Raw genomic sequence first — 21,355 nt, forward strand, 5'->3', positions numbered from 1 at the left:
CACATTGTTCTAGAATCCGAGACCCTATCAATTTTGGTGGTTGGCAAATCAAAAGCAAGGGAGAAAGTGAGTTGTTTTTATCCAAATTAAGTTTCAGTAATTATTTTAAAAGGCAAGTCTTACAAAAGTTCTAGCAAAAAAGAAAATAGCCTCGAACATAAAGACAGAAATTTCTTTACAATAAAATTTCAGTAATCCAGTACCCTCAGGACCTGGATGGTGCCAGACAAGTTTTTTCAGACAACTAGATTTTATTTCTATTGATACCCAACACTTTTTTTTTCCAGAATCGGGTTTATTATCATTGATGTCATTAAATTTGTTGTTTTGTGGCACCAGTACAGTGCAAGAAAAGTGAGTTATAAATAAATAAATAGAGCAAAAGAGGAATGGTGAGGCTGTGTTCATGGACCACTTAAGTAATCTGATACGGAGGGCAAGATGTTGTTCCTAAAACACTGAGCACGACTCTTTTGCCTTTCGCACCTCCTCCCTGATGGTGACACCATCACACTGTTTTGGTACATGTTATACTGCATTTTAATAAATCTTCTAGTAAGTTGAAAGGGAGTTAGGAAAACAAAACCACCAAATTTAAAATACAGGAAAGGGGCCTGGTGAGTTTAAGAGGCATGCGGGAACAGGGCCTTGGTGAATTCAGGAGAAATATTGAAGACTGGGCCTTGGTAAGCTTAAATGCAACAGGAAGCAGAACACATTGGGTTGAAAGAGAGCATGCAAAATGAAGCGCTATAAGATTTTCAGTAAAAAAAAGATATGGTGAAAAATGAATAACATTTGGAAATGAGCCTCACGTCTGGCAGCTATGAACCAAAAAACAACTTGTTCTAACACCGATAATAATGAGAAAGCCTCATGGTGAACCAACAGGATTTCAGAATGATTACTGGAGTTTTACTGAAGTAATATAAGTATTTAATAAAGAAAGACAATTTGTAGTATGTTAAATCCAGATTAAAGAATAAATTTCAGTCCCATAGGCAACTTGCTCATACTATGATAAAAGTACCTCTCAGATTTAGAATCAAATCAAGGCCAAACAGAATAAAAGCCTTCCACTGTGTTTGGATGAGCTGATAATCTCGCTTACTTCAGTGTGGTTGTTAATACAAGTATCTTCCGTCCCTACAAGCTGTGGAGCATTTTTCCTGGATTCTGCATCTGTGAGTGAAGATCTCCTATTAAAAAGAATGATTAATTATTACTAGTAGATCCCTTCTGACTTTGCTTATAGGTAATCCAAGAGCAAAAGCACAATTTCTGATGCTTATTATGGTTCTGTGCCAAGGATTTAGTATGGACACAACCTCTGTTGTTACTACCAAAATGATTCAGGGTGCCTGTAAGTATTCATTCTTAAGTCAACATTATTGAACCCCATAGTTTTGACACTTCCTAACAAAATAAAATTGAATTGTCTGACAGTTTATGGTCCATACAAAAGTAAGCACATGTACAAATAAATGATTTAAGACAGGGCTGGACAGGTAGAAAGAACAAATCAGCCAATTTCCATTGATCTCACTCAATCACAAAAACAGATCTTATCTTCTCAATTATTGCTCTGACTGGTGGTCTTCAATCGCTAAAAACCATTAATCATATGTCCATTAGTTACCAATGCTCAAGAACACTACAAGAAACCAATACCCTATCTGTAGATATTTGTTCTTTGAAGACAGCTTTAAACTAATGATCCTCATTGTAACAACCAAAATCTCTTTAAAAACTTCCTTTAAGGTGCATGTTGACTTTTTCTGTAAAGTCTTTACAAACACAGTTCCCAGAGCTCTAAACAGGAAACCAACACTAACTAAACCAACATTTTATACAAATTTATAATTTGCTCTTCCACTTTTAACTTTCATGTGTAAGCTCAAAATGCTGTCGACCTTCTTTGTGGTCTTTTTCACCAACAGTCACCCTCTTAGGAAGCAAGTTATTTCACCTGTCTGGTCTCTCTGTTTACTCTCACTTTACATGACTTATCTATATCATTATTCATTCACTTCATTCTTTTTTTCTTCTAAAATATGTCACATCACATAACCAAATTTGCTGGTCCACAGGAGTAATGGCAGATGCAAACAGGCAAGGGGGCTAGTGGTGGGAAGCACAAAGGAAACAGCAGCAAAGGAGTAGAATCAGGAAGCAGGTTAAAATCTTAAATGGGGACCTACCTGCAAAAAGGATCCAGACAGAGAACTCCATGGAGATGGACAGGATCAACTAGCTTCTTATTAATTGCTGTTCACGGGCAATATACATGTGAGAGTTTTAAGCAGGTGACCTTTAGAAAAAGTATGACCAATTGGACACCATTGTCTAAGGGTCTCTGTTCTTAAAAGTACACCCTAAATAAGGAGGACCTGGAAGCAATTTGGTGTTCTGCAAAAACTCCTTTGAAAATACCTGACTGCATTTAGTTATAGACATATCTTTCTAAATTATTCTACAGCCTTCTTAGTTAAATGTGCTGCCTAAATCATCTAGATTTTGCACGAACAAAAGTGAACCATCGCTAAGTTTCACTAATACTTCCAATCAGCTCAGTCCAGAAACACTCACATTAATCATAACTTTTGTTTCTTAATTATCCAGTACATTTATATCAATAGAAATTAATTAAAAACATAATCTAGATGATAGAAACATGAAAAAATTGATACAATGTTAAATAGCGTATTATTTAATTCTGGTTTCCATTTTTTTAGATGGAGGTCTAAATGCAAAGTTCAAAATCCATTGAAAAAGCTACTCATCCTAATGAAACAAGTGAACAATCCACCTCCCCAGATAATCACACAAGACAATGATTTGAAAATTGTCTCTGATGGCACAGGGGTTGAGTCTTCTTCAAAAATTTTAAATGAGCATTAGAAACGAATTGATCAAAGGAAACTGGTGAACATTTTTTAATGCTACTCAGCTATTATTTCAACCATGCAGAAGAGTTTGTGCATAAAACAATAGTAGCCTTGAAAGTCTTCAGTACTGAAGGTCAGAGGTTAGTAGTGTAACATGGGTGGATTGCAAAATTCAGGTAGAATATGAACCCAAGCTGTGGCCACTATCAAATGATCATTGTACTTTTTCTTCTGCAGATGAATGAAAATAGAGCATGGTTATAAAGTAGATGGAAGCAAATGGAGGTGCCCAAAGGATGTGAAAGCAAGTGAAAGTTGAGACTGGAGAAGAGAACCAGGTTAATAATGGAAGTCAGCAAATTACTGGTGAGAATATGATAGTAGAAAGGGGCTGGAAGCCAAAGAATGGCAACCGACTCAAATTCACAGTACCGGACTGGAACAGATGCAGATAAGACATAAAACAGAGCAGAATTAGGCCATAGCTCACATCAAATTATGCTGAGTACATATTAACACTCTTTTTTCTGAGAATAACCAACAAAGGTATTTCTTGGAACAACTTTATCTAATTTCTGAGCAATGTTCCAAAGAAGTGAAATTGTAGTCAGTAATGGCCAATCTATTTTCTGGAGTGACAGGATTTAATTCAGAAATGGTCACAATCATGTTCTGCTCTGGAGGGAAAAAAGCCAATTTTAAATATGTAGTACAATGCAATTATATTTGCAGGCTTATATATCTCTATTTGCTAGAGATGCTAACATACTGAGCTTCATTCTTCCTTTAGACTTTAAGTACAGCAAAGAAGCATTATAGCATTCAATAATATTATGACACATCTAATATCACCGTTACACACCATTTTCTTTGTAACTCAACTTATCTTATACACAAATATCTATTACACTCAGTCTTAAATAAAACTAATCAATTACTGGATTTTTTTCCAGGTGTCAAAGATTCACAACTCTTTAAATGAAGAAATGTATTCTCCTCTCAGCCCTGAATGTACGATCCTTTTTTCTGCATTTATGCTGGACTCCACTGTAGCTGCATTGTGATTTATATAAAGTAATGCTGGCCCCTCCACCAATCTCCAATAATTAAACTACACTTTTCATTTTGCCTAGCAAAATAATTAATTTATTTTACCAAAATAATTAACATCACATTTCCTTGCATTTTATCCCACTTGCCCACCTACATATCTTGCTTACATCCCCTTTCAGACATTAAGATCATTTCATAACTTACATACCCAGCAAGATTTGCACTTGTCAGAAAATTTAGATATATTATATTCAGTCCCACCTATTATAAACAGCAGAAATCACAGATTAATCTTTGCAGTACTTCTAATATTACATTTATAAAAGATATTTTATTAATATTCCAGGTTAGATTTAATTTCTCTAAAAAGTCAGCATTGCTTTGAAGGGGTAAATGTCCTGTTTCTGGACTATGTATGATCTTACAAAAAATTAAAATCATTCTGAAAATCCAAATGCATTAAATTTACTGGTTTTATGTTACCAATTCCAGTGGTTATACCTTCTGAAAACTTGACAGATTTATCAAATATGATTTCTCAATCTTCATGCTAATTCAGAAAATCACAACGTATTTAGGATGTTTAAAATAATTATCATAAAAGATAAGATTGATTCACGAGTTAATGCCCTAAATTGGGAATAAGCTAATTTTAATAGCATTAGAGTAAAGGGCAAAGCTGGCAGAATTAGGGAGTTCCAGATGATGAAGGATATTGAGGATCTGGTCAGGAAAAAGGAAGCATACATCAGATAAGGGAGCATTATCTTATGTGTGTTAAATCATATCTCATGACTTTGATTGAGTTCTTTGAAGAGGTAAGCAAGAGGATTAATGAGACCAGGGTAACAGATATTGCCTAAATGAATTTTAGCAAAGTTTTTGACAAGTCCCACATGGGAGACTGGTCCAGAAGGTTAAATCACTTAGGATAAAGGGCTGCACTGGACTGTATACAGGGATTCATCTTTGAATCTGGATGAATACGCTGCAGTTGTTACTGACTTCATTAAAACCTGTGTGGATGAGTGTGTGCCTGCAAAAACCTACTGTACATTCCTAAACCAAGAGCTGTGGATGAACCAGGAGGTATGTCGTCACCTGAAGGCTGGGTCTGTGGCATTTAAGTCTGGCGACCCAGGTCTGTACCAGAAAACCAGATATGATTTGTGGAGGGCTATTTCAAGGGCGAAGAGACAACTTCAAACGAGGTTGGAGGCGACATCAGATGTACAACCACTCTGGCACAGTTTGTAAGACATTACTTTCGTCAAAGTGAAACCCAATAGCATGCATGGCAGCCATGCTTCACTACCAGATGAACTCAACTCCTTCTATGCCCACTTGAAAAGGGAGAATATAACTACCGCTGTGAAGATCCCTGCTGCACCCGATGACCCTGTGATCTCTGTCTCAGAAGCTGATGTTAGGCTGTCTTTAAAGAGGGCGAACCCTCGCAAGGCGGAAGGTCCCGATGGTGTACCTGGTAAGACTCTAAAAACTTGTGCTAACCATCTGGCGAGAGTATTTAAGAATATTTTCAAAATCTGCTACTACAGGAGGAAGTTCAAAAAGGCAACGATTATATTAGTGCCTAAGAAGAATAACATGAGCTGCCTTAATGACTATCGCTCAGTAGCATTCACATCTACAGTTATGAAATGCTTTGAGAGGTTGGTCATGACTAGACTGAACTCCTTCCTGAGCAAGGACCTGGACCCATTGCAATTTGCCTTTCGCCACAATAGGTCAACGGCAGACGATATCTCAACAGCTCTTCACACGGCTTTAGACCACCTGGACAATACATAAACCTATGTCAGGATGCTGTTCATCGACTATAGCTCAGTATTTAACACCATCATTCCCACAATCCTGATTGAGAAGTTACAGAACCTGGGCCTCTGTACCTCCCTGTGCAATTGGATCCTCAACTTCCTAACTGGATGAACACAACCTGTGAGGATTGGTGATAACATCTCCTCCTCGCTGACGATCAACACTGGTGCACCTCAGGGATGTTTGCTTAGCCCACTGCTCTACTCTCTGTATACACATGACTGTGTGGCTAGGCATAGCTCAAATACCACCTATAAGTTTGCTGATGATACAACCATTGTGGGTAGAATCCCAGATGGTGACGAGAGGGCGTACAGGAACGAGATATGCCAATTAGTGGAATGGTGTCACAGCAACAACCTTGCACTCAACATCAGGAAGACGAAAGAGCTGATTGTGGACTTCAGGAAGGGTAAGACGAAGGAACACATACCAATCCTCATAGAGGGATTAGAAGTAGAGAGAGTGAGCAGTTTCAAGTTCCTGGATGTTAAGATCTCTGAGGAGTTAACCTGGTCCCAACCTATCGATGCAGTTATAAAGATGGCAAGACAGCAACTATACTTTATTAGGAGTTTAAAGAGATTTGGTATGTCAACAAAAACACTCAAAAACTTCTATAGATGTACCGTGGAGAGCATTCTGACAGGCTGCATCACTGTCTGGTATGGGGAGGGGGTGGAAGGAGCACAAGACTGAAAAAAGCTGCAGAGAGTTGTAAATTTAGATGGCTCCATCTTGGGTACTAGCCTACGAAGTACCCAGGGCATCTTCAAGGAGCAGTGTCTCAGAAAGGCAGCACCCAGGGCATGCCCTTTTTCACTGTTACCATCAGGTAGAAGGTACAGAAGCTTGAAGGCACACACTCAGCAATTCAGGAACAGCTTCTTTGCCTCTGCCATCCATTTCCTAAATGGATATTGAACCCTTGAACACTTCCTCACTTTTTTAACATACAAATATTTCTGTTTTTTGCATGATTTGATCTATTCAATATATGTATACTGTAAATTGACTTACTTTTTTATTTTGTTTTCTTCTTCTTTATTATGTATTGCATTGAACTGCTGCTGCTAAGTTAACAAATTTCATGACACATGCTGGTGATCATAAACCTGATTTTGATTCTGAGATAATATTTGCTTAGAGGAAAGAGTCAGGGGATGGTAGTGGAAAATTGTTTCTCAGACCAGACCAAAGGCTTGTGACTAGTAGTATGCCACAGAGATCAATGCTGACTTATTGCTGTTTGTCATGTTCGTTATCTATATTAACAACCTGGACGACAGATTGGTTAGTAAGTTTTTGGAAGACACCAAGATTGGTGATATAGTGGATACTGAAATAGCTTGTCCAAAATTACAACCATATCCAGACCAACTGAGGAAGTGGGGGACGGGATTTAACTTGGACAAGTGGAAGATGTGGCATTTTGTTAAGTTAAATCAGCATGTTACAACTGTACAAGATTTCTGTTCGTCAACGTCATGTGTCCAATTCATGCTGAAATCACAGCATTTAGCACCCAAAGTGACTCCGAACCCCTCACTGTATGTAAAGTTTAAAGAAACAATCAAATATTTTCAGATTTGTTGTCTGTAGTGAGGTTAGATGAGAAGAAAAGCTTAATCTCATTACTATATCTGAAGTTCAGACAGAATCATAATAGAGATGTAGCTTTTGTCCACTTTTCCAGAATTCAGACTAGGAGTGATAATTTGGTAATTGTTCTTCACATTCTTCAGTATTATCAAAGAGATCGAGACATGGCTGGTACAGTAGAAAAAGTTATGGGGGAGAGGATAGTTGACAGATGCAGAGCAGGTGATGGTCACTTCATAATAAACATTATTGCAGCAGTCATTCCAATCGTTCTTAAACAATTGAAGCAACCACTGAGATGATGGTAGTTTTGCACAGTTACAGAGAAGGGACAAAACTCCCATCACCATAGGTAGCACATGGTGACATCATCTTCCCCACTGGTGTACAGCATATTACAATTTTTCCAAATTTGCAAGATACCACCCAAACATTCTCTGCTCAAGGAAAATTAAGTTCATCTCCATTGCTCTTCACAGGGAGGAGCAGCCAGATAAAGAGCAAGGATTTTGAAGAATTACAGGCTTGTCCAGAATTCACTCTCTGAATGTACAACCACACTCTACTGATTAATGTCAAAAGAGCCAATCAAAAATCAGCTAACTGAAAATAAGGCTATCCTTTCACAAACTGGAGTTTCTTCATTCATGTCTGAGGCTCACCTGTTAGTATAGAATGTGCTTACATGACAGCCTTGCCACCATCTTCAAAATTATTGCTCACTCCCCTTCAATGTTCCAAAACAGTCATTTTGCTGCTGAGACTACTTTGAAGGCACTCAACGCAAAACATTTTTGAATCTATTAATGTATGAGGTATGCCATACAATCTGCTAGTAATATGGAATTAGCCTTTGCCAGTAGCTGTAGAGAAGGAGGAAAAATAACCAACATTCAATCAAATAGCTAAGAGTTAGATTGTGCAAATGATCACAGCATGCTTTCTACCTCAAGCTAATTTAAACCCCTTATAAATAAGTAGGTGTATGCCATCCAGATCAAACATGCCCTTCACACTTTATAAATTTATATAAAAAAGGTCCATTTCAATTTTCTGCCTGTTCAAAGCTATTCCTATCACTCTACTGAATGATTCTGAACTCGGTTAAAGCAATAGTATATAGCCTACATATACCTTCATAGTAAGATGAATATGATTGAACAACCTTAAATGTACCAGCCAAACAAACTGGTTCTTATTACAACCATTCTTAACAGATTTTAAGCATTTTATTCTAAAATGAACTTCCAACCCAAGAAGTGCATTTGTTTAATTTGTTCTACACGTCTGGACTGTACAAACAAAACTATCTTTATAAAGTTGCTAACAAGGTTACATCTTCAATTCCTTCTGTATTAAGCTGTTCAAAATATTATAAGATAGAACACACTTTGTATTATAGGATGGTTCCAACATACTGTTCATTTGCCTAGTCATGAAACCAAACTTCTAATCAAATCACAGGATGATTATGCTTAACTGATTTCAGAAAGGATTAGGTTTCATTAAGAATGGCAATATTTGAAAAGGCTGGCCAAAATGTAGGGTTTAAGGTACAGCATATCCCTATGCTGTATATTGTAGCTGAAAATAGTATCAAGGGCATGTACCCTAAAAAATCAAAACTGTTAAAAAAAATCAAGAGTGAAAACTTATAAATCATATATCCATAAAGTGAGAAATATCCATAGTTTTTCAATGATTATCACCAGATATGCAAGACTAGATGTAATTTTTTTATGAACGACAATGTAGGGATCTTGGAAATAAGGAATAGAAGCTACTAACTTCACATAATAAAGCAGCTGGGTGAAAACTGAATTAAGAACAGACACAGGCTCTGAAACTGCTACAAGTACTCAACATGTCAATCAACATATGGGGACAGACAGGTCTGATCAGATAAAAATTAACTCCACTTTTGTTTTTCTCTCCACAAACTTCCTGATACCTTGAGTTTTTATAGCACTCCATGACTTACTTTAAACTTTTAGCATGAAACATTATTTTGTATTTATAAAAAGATGACTTTGGGCTAAAAGTATCTTGAAGGTAATGTTAAGCTGCCACTTTTACCCCCCCCCCCCACCCCCCAACAAGCTAACTGGCGGTAATATACTCCACTGCTTGTGAGGCCCAATACCTATTGAACCAGACAATGGTTTGGGATGGTCAAGGGGTTAAGAGAGATCAGGATAGGAAGGAGCAAAGGGACAACCATCATAGCAGCGGTGGATATGATATAGTCCCAAGAGCAAGAATTAGTCACAGTGGTGAGAAAGGAAATAATTGGAGCAAGAGAGGAAAAGAAAGAACATATAGAGGTGGTAGAGGTTTGAGGGGAATGGCCACCATTAACTCCCCAGCAGATGCCCTGGTAAGGCCACGCACTCTCATTTAATGCTAAATTAAACATCAGTCTTCCATAATACAGTATTGTGGAATTGACTCATAAGGGATGGAGAGCTGCTCTGCTCCAAATGCACCTGCCTCACAAAAATAAGACTGAGTGCTGTCCTAGAGTGACAACATAGGTTTCCTCCAAATTTGGTTGTTTCTTTCCATATCCCAAATGCATCTGAATACTGTGCATTACAGCTGCTGTAACTCGTGAGAAAATCAGGTATGTGTCATTGTGCACGTAAGAAGCATTGGCTACAGGGAAACACAGGAGAGCGAGAGGGATTACTCCACCTGCTTGCCTGGATAGCGTTCTTCTATGCCAGAAAGAAAAATAACATTTGAAAATGAGTGATAAATGCACAATCACACCGTATGCACAGATGGCCAGAAACAAAAATCTAGAAGTGTGCTTCTAGCACACAAACACCTGATCATATTAAGCAATTATGTTTTTGATAAAAGTCAATTGCTTTCATATCTTTCTTATAAACAATGAATTGTACTACACCATTAAAGTGATAAATTAGGTACAATAAGTAATATAGTAAAGTTACAGGAGCCCCAGTCCAAATGTAAAATGCAGAAGGCTGGATTAAAGATTCAGCATCAAGAGTTAAAAATCCCACCACTGTATCTGGACAGTTTTAATCCAATCAATTAAATATTTGAATAAAATACTAATATGATGAACAGTCATTAAGACAACCATGAAAATCTCATTTGTTTTGTTAACAATCGTTACATAAAGAAAGCCACCATTCTTACCTGGTGTGGCATGACAAGACAGTTGATTTCTAACTGCCTCTGAACCACAGCAGCAAGCCACCCGGTTCAAAGGGCCTCACTAGCTTTTCCCGCATCCCAATAAAAAAATATCCATAACATTTTCCTCTATTAAAACGTGTTAATGGCAATGGCACACTAAACTCAATGTCTTGAAAATGATTTTCCGTGCTTATAGAAAGAAAATAGGTGTATCTATTAAATTTTTCTCCTCTCCCTGTTATTTCTTGGGACTGTCAGATTATGTTTTTCTGATCCTTTGAAATACTAAAATATACCATATTTTCCCTTATTATTTACACAATGACTCAGACTAAATATTGGCAGTTATGCAATATAGAAGACAAAGGAGTTGGTGTAAATTTCCCACATCTCTAAATACCCCAAATTTCACTGTTCTAAGCATGGTGTAATACACCGTAGTATCAATTAAAATGTTTAAAATTTCACAAGATTAAATATTAGTTTAGAAAGAAGCATTTGCATGTACAAAACTGATGTATCAATTAATTATGTCTACATTTTTAAATAATTATGAAAGTACAAGGAGAATGGGAAAAAGCATTGTTTAAAAAGCTTCACAGAAAACATACTAAACTTTCAAATTTATGCACTGAATAAAGGTAATAAGAAAAGAAAAAGTACAATTAATTTGGATAATGGATAGTTGCCCAATTTATGGTGAATGTATGTCCTAGTTTTTCCCATTCTTCTGAGCTTAAATAAGGTTTAGAAATATTATGATATTTTCAGTTATCTTTCTCTATTGATTACACACCCATGCAGCTAACCAGTCAGTGACAGTGTGTTGGTTAAATATAGAAGGCATCCTTCGCCACATTCTTGAAAAATCAAAAACTGGTGATTTTACTTTTCTCTGCCACTGAAACCAACAAAAGTGTCTAAGTTATTTTTCTGGCTTTGATCACGTAAGTCAGCATCCACTTTGTTTTAAATTTGCTTCTTTTTAACCTGGTATGATTTAGTGCCACAGTGAATATGGTTTCTACACTATTGTAACTATGGGACCAAATTTCCCTCTTTGCACCCAAATGCACCCTTATAACCTAAATGTATTTGCATTTAAAACAATACGCAAGTGCACATGCAGACAGACAAATGTAACCGCACCCATCCTCTGGATTACAAAAAAATTGAACATCAGAGAATCTACAATCATACTCTACACTATATTTAGCTTGTTATTCATAAAGAAAATTATATTTCACCTTATGCTATGAGAAGTAACTATTAAGTTGTTTTCCATGCAAAATAGTTCTCCTGTGGAAAGAAAGAATATTTTCATGTAAGTTGCTTAAAATCCTCAATAGACTTGAAAACTTAAAATAAAATAAAATCCCCCAACATCAGAGGATACAGCTATTTTCCATATAGACCAGTCTTAAATGCATGATACATGCAGCAATACATTAGCTGTAAAATTGTTGAATGGCATAAAATAATCAATTACTCCTCTACTTCACTCCTACCATTTTTATAATCTTTATATTTGTGAAAAAAACTAACCACAAATGCCCGGGCTTCAACAGAATGTCTTCTGGTCTGAATCCAGAAGGAAAAAGTTACAGGAGCCTCACGACTCACAACATCAGGTTCAGGAACAGCTATTACCCCTCAGCCATCAGACTCTTGAACCAAACAGGATAACTGCACTTGCCCCATGACTAAAATGTTCCCGCAATCTATGGACTCACATTCAAGGACTCTTCATCTCATGTTCTCAATATTTATTGATTATTTATTATTATTATTTATTTCTTTTTGTATTCGCAGTTTGTCGTCTTTTGGACACTGGTTTAATGCCCAGTTGGATTTATTGGATATGCCCGCAAGAAAATGAATCTCAGGATCATATATGGTGACATATGTGTTGATAATAAATTCACTTTGAACTTTAACTCCACTCCCTAATATTATTAACTATTGCACCCCATTTGTCTAACCAACTTTAATCAAGTTCTTTTTTGTACTTGAAGTTTTAAAAGTCCTATGTATCAGTATTTTCATTAACTTGGGCTCATAGTAAAGTTTTAACCAGCAACTAATACACAAGGCAAATGTTCAACCAGCACTCAATCTCCTTCTCTCAAATGACCCAATGCTCTTGAGTTGTGATGATTTTGTCAAAATCCCAATTTTATTACATAAAAAAACACTTCAGGGAAAAAGTACCAACAGAATAAATGCAACTTACAACCTATAGTGAGAAATAGAATGCTACTGAAGTACAATAAAATTATATGATTCACTTTAATGATTATTAATCCAAATTTTACTTTCAACACATGGGATTCTGGGGTCCAGAAAATTGATTCAAAATTAGATGTATCAGAATCTGATTTATTATCACTGACTTACACGACATGGAATTTGTTTTTTTTTGCAGCAGCAGCAGTGAAGTGCAAAGTGCCCTGACTTGTGTTATGACTGCTAGGACGCAACATCCATGGTTGACCCCCAACCAATGGAGGGCCTCCAAAGTCCAAAGGCATAAAATTACCATAAATCACAAATAAATAAATAAATAATAATAATTGTAAAAAACAGATTAACAAGGTGATATTTATGTGTTCATAGAACATGCAGAAATCCAATGGAGAGATTTTTTTCTCGTCCATTTCCCTTTTGAAACCCCTGATTGTCTACATCCATAGATATAGGCTTCTGATGGATACTTCTTTTTTCAGTAGAGGAACCTGCATTGTAGGCAAGCACAATACTTATTGCCCTTTATTAATTGCCTTGAAGACAGAATAACCAGTCACCTTCTTGAATTGCTGCAGATCTTCTGGTGAAAGTACCCCCATAACGCTACTGGGTAGGGAGTTCCACCATTTATTCCTGGTGCCGATAAAGGACTGGTAATGTATTTCTAAGTTGTAGGGGAACTTGAAGATAACTGTGTTCTCATACATCTGCAACCCATGTCCTTCTTTCTGGTTTTGAGAAGTTTGTTATATCATTCCATTCTATCCAATTCAGAAGATAAGATTATGAACCTAATCCCTGAAATGGATTTGGAAACTTGAAGGGAATGAAATTTAAAATGGGCCACATAAAAGCCAGAGAAGAAAATTGGCAGGGCAATAGGTGAAATTTTCATATTCGTTGTGGGAGCAGAAGGCAGCAGTATATCCATCAGTGTACCAGAGAAAGTAGTGAGGAAAAAGGTTTTGCACAATACGCTGAAACAACAAAATGTTTCACATCCACAAACCAACAGACGTAGAAGCATCTACATCATATAAGGTCTATGCGTGCTCACAAAACAGTCCTTTTACCCAATAACCAATTCCCCCTAGATTCCCATTAGCCATCTCTAAATTCTACCTTGCATCAATAATTTGCAGAAAGGATGTACAAGACTGATTAGATTGCTTAACAAAGACCTGCAGAAGCAAAATAGGTTCTTGGTACACAACTGCCCATTTTTTTTGATTGTCCAAAAAGACTGATTTCCCACTACGATCCGTTTGCTAACTCTTGACTACCCATATATCCCCACAGCCACTGCCACTTCAGTCCCCTGTAACAGGTCCATTCTTTCATTCTTTATCAAACAGCTTCCAGTAGTTAATATGCAGAACATAATGGCATGACCCTCATCAGCCCCCACTGCTACTACAAAAAATAGAATTTAATCAAGTTCGCCAAATATAAATGTGTTTAACAGTTTTAGTCTTGATATGGTCTCAAAACACCATCATTAGGTTCATGCTATTTAGTTGGAATATTTATCCCTCTTGTCTAATCTGCATAGATATGTAACATTTGCATTCCTCCAATCCTCTGACAACCCCTCTCGTATCTAATCAGAATTATATGATTGTGGACAGACTGCTACTTCCAACTCTACAATGTTAAGCAAATTTCAGCAAATCTAATCTGATCTAATCTGTCCGGGGTATATTCTGACTCCTATCTTAGGAATGTATCGGCTCCTCTATATATATATATATATATATATATATATATCTACTTGTATTTAAAAAGTGCCTTTCAAAATGTTCAGAACGCTATGCATTTTAAGCCCTGTCGAAGGACTTTTAAAAAATTAAAGTAATGCAAGATACATGATAACCAATATATGCATAGCAAGCTCCCGTATTCAATGTGATAATTACATAACAAGGTATTTTGGTGATGCTGATTAAACAAGAAATATTAGCCAAAACATCAAAACACACCCTACCCTTCAAAATAGCTCACTGGGTTACCTTAGGTCCACTTGAAGGAATAAACCATGCAGCAAGGTAATACCCAATTACATCTTCTGCAATAATACAGAACTCCCTCAGTACATTAAATCCATTTGTAGATAGTGTCATAGAGAGAGCTTTAGGTACACTGGTCTTCAAAAATCATAGAGTATCGTGTACAGGAGTTGGGATGTTACATTGAAGTTGTACAAGACATTGGTGAAGCCAAATGTGGAGTATTGTTCGGAGTTCTGGTCACCTACTACAGGAAAGATCAATAAGATTGGAGAAGTACAGGAAAAAAAATTGAAGGATTGTTGCTGGGACATGAGGACCCGAGTTACAGGAAAAGTTTGAATAGGTTAGGATATTTTTTCCTTGAGCGACAGGGAATGAGGGGAGGTTTGATAGATATATACAAAATTATGAGGGATTCATAGGGTAAAATACATGCAGTCTTTTTCCACTGAGATTGTCGAGACCACTACTAGAAGTCATAGGTTTAAGGTAAAATATTTAAGGGAACCTGAGAGGTAGCTTCTTCACTCAATGAGTGGGCAAATACAGAATGAGCTGCCAGCGGAAGTGGTGGATGCAGGTTTGCCTAAGAGGAGATGTATGTAAGTCAATGGGACTGGGCGGAATAACAGTACGGCACAAACTAGGTGGGCCGAAGAGCCTGTTTCTCTGTTGTATGACTCTATGTGGTACGACCTAAAAAAAAATCAACAGTACAATTGGTACAACAGATTCTTTCCAGATAATGACCAGATGCCAATGATGATCCTTAGTAATATTCTGATGTATGAAGTGAACAGACTAAGTGCCAAATTCATTATCCTCAGCTCAATACTTCATTATCATCTAAAGTGCAAAAATAACTTAACTACCTGAATTGCTTCCAACTCTTCTATGCAGCAATCATAAATTTAGTTAGACAATAAAAGGAACTACCTGCTTCCAGTGCTGCTTCCCCATGACTTTTTATACCAAGCCAAGACTTTCCTCTCATTCTCTCTGGTATTAGCCCTGAAAATGTGTCTTCCTTTAATTTCACTTTTGTCTACTCCTAGATCTTTTGCTAGTAGTGAAACAACCCAAGACCTGCTGTCTCTCAATTATCAAAAGTCACCTTTAGGTTGCTTGGTAATGTGAAGATACATCTCTTTCAGAAAACACTATCACCCGCTTAAACAAGACACACTCCTTTCTATCTCTGTCCAACTTCAAACTCCTTTAACGTTTTAACTTCCTTGATTCATGTAGATTTTTCATACAACTAAGTTTTCATCTCGCCCATCAGAACTTGATCCAAAATAAAACAACCACTACCTTTGCAAATGATTGTTATCCCTTCTCATTCATCTCTATGCAGTCATTAACATATTTAAGGACAACAGCCTCTGTCAACCTCCACAGGTGAAACTTGCCTCAACTGGTTCTTCCTTAGCAATGTTCACCATAACTTGATTTTCCAAAAGTTACTTTAGCATTTACCTCTGATGTCTGACAGCTTTCCTATTCATGCTTCTCCACATCGCACCTCATCATTTTCCTCTATATCTCACTTGGTGATATCCAGACACTTTCATATATCTGCCTGAGGTCCAACTCTACATCTACACCTCTTATCCATTACCTCTCCATTCTATGATGCTTATCAGGTTTGACACGAGTCAACGGACCAGAACTTGCTGCCAGTAGTGGGTTACCTAATCTCTTGGATGTCAAATTGCCTCTAAAGACTCATAATGCAAGCTAGCAGGACTCTGCACAGTGATGTGTCTTGTGAGTTTGTTAGAACAAACCCCACCAACAAAATTGCTTTAAAAACAAGGACAGCTGGCTGAGGCAGATGGATGGGCTTTGCTAGTTGTCAAATACGTCAAACATTTGCAAAACCAGTGCAAAAACTATTATTTTATCCACTTTCAAATGTATTTTATCAAATTGCTAAAAAATACAACTCAGTTGAAAACATCACAGAATGTTTTATTTCATATCATGCAACTTATTTCATACTTAATCTTTGGACCTTGCAGCACTGCCACTTAATTCAAATAAATGATTTTGTTGTTTCAGCATCAGATGCATTCTGACTCAAGTATATTCTCCAGTGAAACTGCTGAGGAGTTGTAGAACATTTGCACTACACCTTTACATTCTCCAAGTTCAACTTTAGAGTTCAGTATGGGAATCATTGGCAAAGCGCTTTGAGTAAGTTTGAATGGGAATCACAAACACAGTGGCACTTATGACAATAGATGTAAACAGATCTGAACAGAAATGTCGGCAGCTCCTATCAAGTTCCAATCCTTCTGCTGAACTACGATAAAAAGAAAAGTCGGCTTTTTTGGCTATCATTGCAAACTCTTACTCACCACCATCTGCACAATATCTCAACCATTCTCTCAAATGATTCACGTAAGTCATATCCTGTTTTATCTTGATCAGAGTATTTCACCTCATCAAAAATCCCCACAGTCTACACCATCTTTCATGTGAAGTCATTTAGCACAAAAACAGGATCTCTGAGCTGCAGAGTCAACATAAGCCATCCACTTACACTAATCCTACTTCTATTTTTATTTCCCCCACATTTTCATCAACTTTCAGATCAGGCAGCAATTTATTGTAGCCTATTTACCTGCATATCTTTAGGATGAGGAGATCCACACAGTCAAAGCAAGAAAATGTACAAGCACCACACAGATAATAGCAGGGTCACTGGCAGCAGCTCTTCTAGAGCGCTGTCAGTCACCATTATGTAACTCAGTTAACCTGGTGCTAAAATCTCCACTTCTCCAGAATCTCCACTTCTCTGCAGCAAGATTCCACCCTCTATTCTTTTAAAATTTCAACCCAGCTAAACCTCATTGGTTCATACCATTTAATACAAAAACCAGCAATAACCACCCCTGTTTGATGACACTGAAATTTAAATTGGCTACTGAATGTTCTACTTCAAGTTTTCATTCTCCTATTTAAAACTATTGAGGAATTCTCTGATCTTCTTCTGATCCCTTCTAGCAGTGTTGGCCATGTAATAATTCTTCTGCCCACATCAAAACACTTTTTCATATTCTGATATATTGCAACGCATAACCCTTTAATTAACAAGATAGGCCAAGGTCTCATCATGTTCATCTCCCTCCGAACTACACCCCTTTGACCTCATTTTGGAGGCTTCAGATTGCTCCAGTCTTGCTTCACTAATAATTACCCTGGGTGGTGGGATGGAGGTATGTCTCTACCAAAGGAGGTGCAAGGCACTCCTTCCTTCTGCTAGCCTACAGGTCACCCTTGGGCAAGGTGTAACATCTGCTTAGCCTCACGATCAGGGTCACGTGAAGCCATGAGAGCAGGTTTGGATGGTCCTATGAGCAACTGGTGCATATCACAAGTCCTGATCAAGCAACCGCTGATGCTGGGCAGATAATCTCTGAACAGTACTGATAAAGACTGGGGTCAACCATCTTGTAAAGACGCTGCTCAGACGAAGGCAATGGCAAACGCACTTCTGTAAAAAAAATTTGCCAAGAACAATCACGGTCATGAGACCATGGTCACCTATGTCATATGACAGAGCACGTAATGATGATGCTGAACAATTACCCCTTACACCTCCATGCAGTGACTTGATTATAATCCACTTATAAAATAGCATAAATTATAGCTACTGTAGAGAAAAAATGTGATTAATGGCAAAAAGACAAATGGTTGGCAAAAGGAAAGGGTTTAGGTTCTTTGGTCTTTTTTATGTTCTGTATGTACATTATATTTTTCTGCTGTAATTCAGTAGATTCGCACAAACTCTGGTTCAACCAGACACTGTTTTTATTCATTCTGTTGTAGTAACACTTACCTATCTTCCTTAATGCCACACATCCGTATACAGTCAGTTTGTGTCCAATCGTGGATGCTGTTATACAGCGAGGCTGTGGCGAGCATGACAGGTGAAGGCCAATCACAGTAGTCCCACTGCTTCACTGCTCCAACCTGATTGATAAAAGATGACCATTAACAACAGCGCAAGTACTTGTAACATATTCCCGTTCCAAAGGCTGAAATAAAACACTACTACCATCATTCTAAATTTTTTGTTATTAAAAGCAGATGCCAACGTCCTAAATACCTGTAATGACCATGCAGCTCTGGCTGCTTGAATATTCAGTTCCTCATTGGACCACAGAAGAAACTGAATATTGGAATATGTAACACATGGTTTCCATTGTCTGCTGGACTTCAGATGAATCAAAAAACTAAGTAAAATGCATGATGCCGGAAATCTAAGAAAAAAATGTTGGGAATACACAACAGATCTGGAATCAAGTCTGATGAAGAGGCTTGGACCCGAAATATTAACTACCTGACCCGCTGAGGGTTTGTTTTTATGTCATCTATAACTGATAAACACTAATTTTTCTGGAAAGTTCACAATATGCAAAAATGCTAGGTATATTTAGAGAAAGGATGAAATCAGTTACCACTCAATAATGAAGGCATTCTGGAGGTCAACACCTGACAATGCATAATTAGAACTCATATTGGTCTGAATGAACAATACAAACAAATTCTCCATTATAATTGAAGTTTAAAAAGAAATTGCTAGTTCTCTGGACAAACTTCTTGTGAGCACTTGCCATGAATACTAACCTTCATTAAGTAAGTAAGTCACAACAGCTGTTATAAAGGATATGATCTGCTTCCAGAACCAATTTTGATTGCTAAGTAGCATCTCACCAAAGAACTTAAACTAAGTACTTAGGATTTGAAAACAATCCACCCCTCCCCTTTCTCGATCTCTCTGTCTCCATCCCTGGAGATATACTGTCGAGTGACATCTTTTATAAACCTACCAATTCCTACAGTTATCCTAACTATATCTCTTCCCATCCTTTCTCCTGTAAAAACGCTATTCTCTTTTCTCAATTCCTTCATCACCACCACAGCTTTCCACTCCAGGACATCACTAATGCTGCCCTCATCCACATCTCCTCCATTTCTCAAACATCTACGTTCACCTCATCTTCCCACCACCATAAACAGTTAACAGTCTCAATGGTTCCTCGTCCTTACCTACCACCCCGTGAGCCTCCACATCCAACACATCCTCCTCCACAACTTCCGCCATCTCCAAAAGGATCCTACCACCAAAAATATCTTTAACCCCACCCCTCTCTCTCTGCTTTCCACCAGGATCACTTCCTCTGTAACTCGTTTGTCTATTTGTCCCTCCCCACTAATCTCCCTCCTGGCACTTATCCCTGCCAGCGGCCGAAGTGTAACACCTGCTCACTCACCTCCACTCGAAACCCCAAGCAGTCCTTCCAGGTGAGACAACAGTTCACCTGTGAATCTACTGAGATTGTCTATTGTGTTTGGAGCTCCCAATATAGCGTCCTCTACATTGGTGAGACCCGTCATAACTTCGTCGAGCACCTCCGCTCCATCTACCAAAACCAGAACTTTCCAGTGACCAAGCACTTTAATTCCAATTCCCATTCCTATTCTGACATGGCCATTCCTATCCATAACCACCTCCTGTGCCAAGATATGGCCACCCTCAGGGTGGAGGAGCAACACCTTATATTCCCTCTGGGTAGCCTCCAACCTGATGGCATGAAGAATGGTCTCAACCCAAAACAATGACTGTTTATTCATTTCAACAGATGCTGCCTGACCTGCTGAGTTCCTGCAGCATTGTGTGTGTGTGGTATTGAAAATAGCTGCCTGACGTTATATGTACTCATTGAAAATGTTAACTTAATAATTGAAGCTGAGAGACAGAAAGGAGCGGGAGAATCTGTCATTCCATAAATGTTTAGTCTTTAAGGTTTCCCCAAGAACAGAAAGTTATAATTAGGAATCTAGAGGTGTAATGAGAAGGGAAAATTGGAGATAGTACCTTGAGGAACTGGTAGGGAGAAAGATGATGTTAACTGTTATCAGAAAACATGGGAAAAGTATCTGTTCTTTACTAGCTGGGAACAGTGGGAAAGAAAAGTGCAATGTGCACCTATACAAGCACATTTGGCAATCAAAATGCAGAACCCTACATTGCCATTGGCTTTGTTTTTAATTCTAATGAACAAAGTGTTTTTCATTATGTTTGAAAACCTGTTCTCTAGGTTTGTTTCCTTGCTATCACTTGCAGATCGCCAAACTGGCAAATGCTAGGGACACCAAGAGACCACTGGAATTTAGAGCAAAAAAAAATGCTAGAGGAACTCAACAGGTCAAGCAGCATCTGTGACTAGGGGAAGGAAACTGCAAGGGTTTCAGGTCGAGACCTTGCATCAGGTCCAAGTAGATGCTATGCCTGGTTACCACAAAGCCTAAAAGATGTAAATAGTTCCTGTCCAAAGTAACTTTAAAAAAAAGGTAAAAGTAGCAGCATTTTGAAAATTAAACAATAGAATGCATCTGACAAAAACAAATATAAGTCAAGTCAAATGTATTTATAATAAATGGCATCTGTTAGTCTCATGAGATCATGGATCTGCGCCTTGGAAGGTTTCCAGGGCGCAGGCCTGGGCAAGGTTGCATGGAAGACCAGCAGTTGCC

At 37.8% G+C, this 21,355-nt stretch overlaps 1 protein-coding gene across 6 annotated transcripts in view; it reads right to left on the reverse strand.

Moving 5' to 3' along the window:
• The window catches only part of bcorl1 (BCL6 corepressor-like 1), a 220,225-nt gene that overhangs the window by 83,968 nt on the left and 114,902 nt on the right, over positions 1-21,355 (reverse strand). For 2 of the 6 annotated variants that reach the window (XM_063060734.1, XM_063060733.1), the window contains 2 exons: positions 18,654-18,787; positions 1,112-1,199 (listed from right to left, as the gene is read on the reverse strand). In XM_063060734.1, the coding sequence (XP_062916804.1) occupies positions 1,112-1,199; positions 18,654-18,739 (174 nt within the window). In that variant the 5' untranslated portion in view covers positions 18,740-18,787. Of the gene's footprint in view, positions 1-1,030; positions 1,200-11,797; positions 11,850-18,653; positions 18,788-21,355 lie in introns of those variants that run through there. The other 4 variants (XM_063060735.1, XM_063060737.1, XM_063060739.1 and 1 more) reach the window with 4 other exon arrangements.

The sequence above is a fragment of the Mobula hypostoma genome, chromosome 10 (genome assembly GCF_963921235.1).
Source record: "Mobula hypostoma chromosome 10, sMobHyp1.1, whole genome shotgun sequence".
Lineage (NCBI taxonomy): Eukaryota > Metazoa > Chordata > Chondrichthyes > Myliobatiformes > Myliobatidae > Mobula > Mobula hypostoma.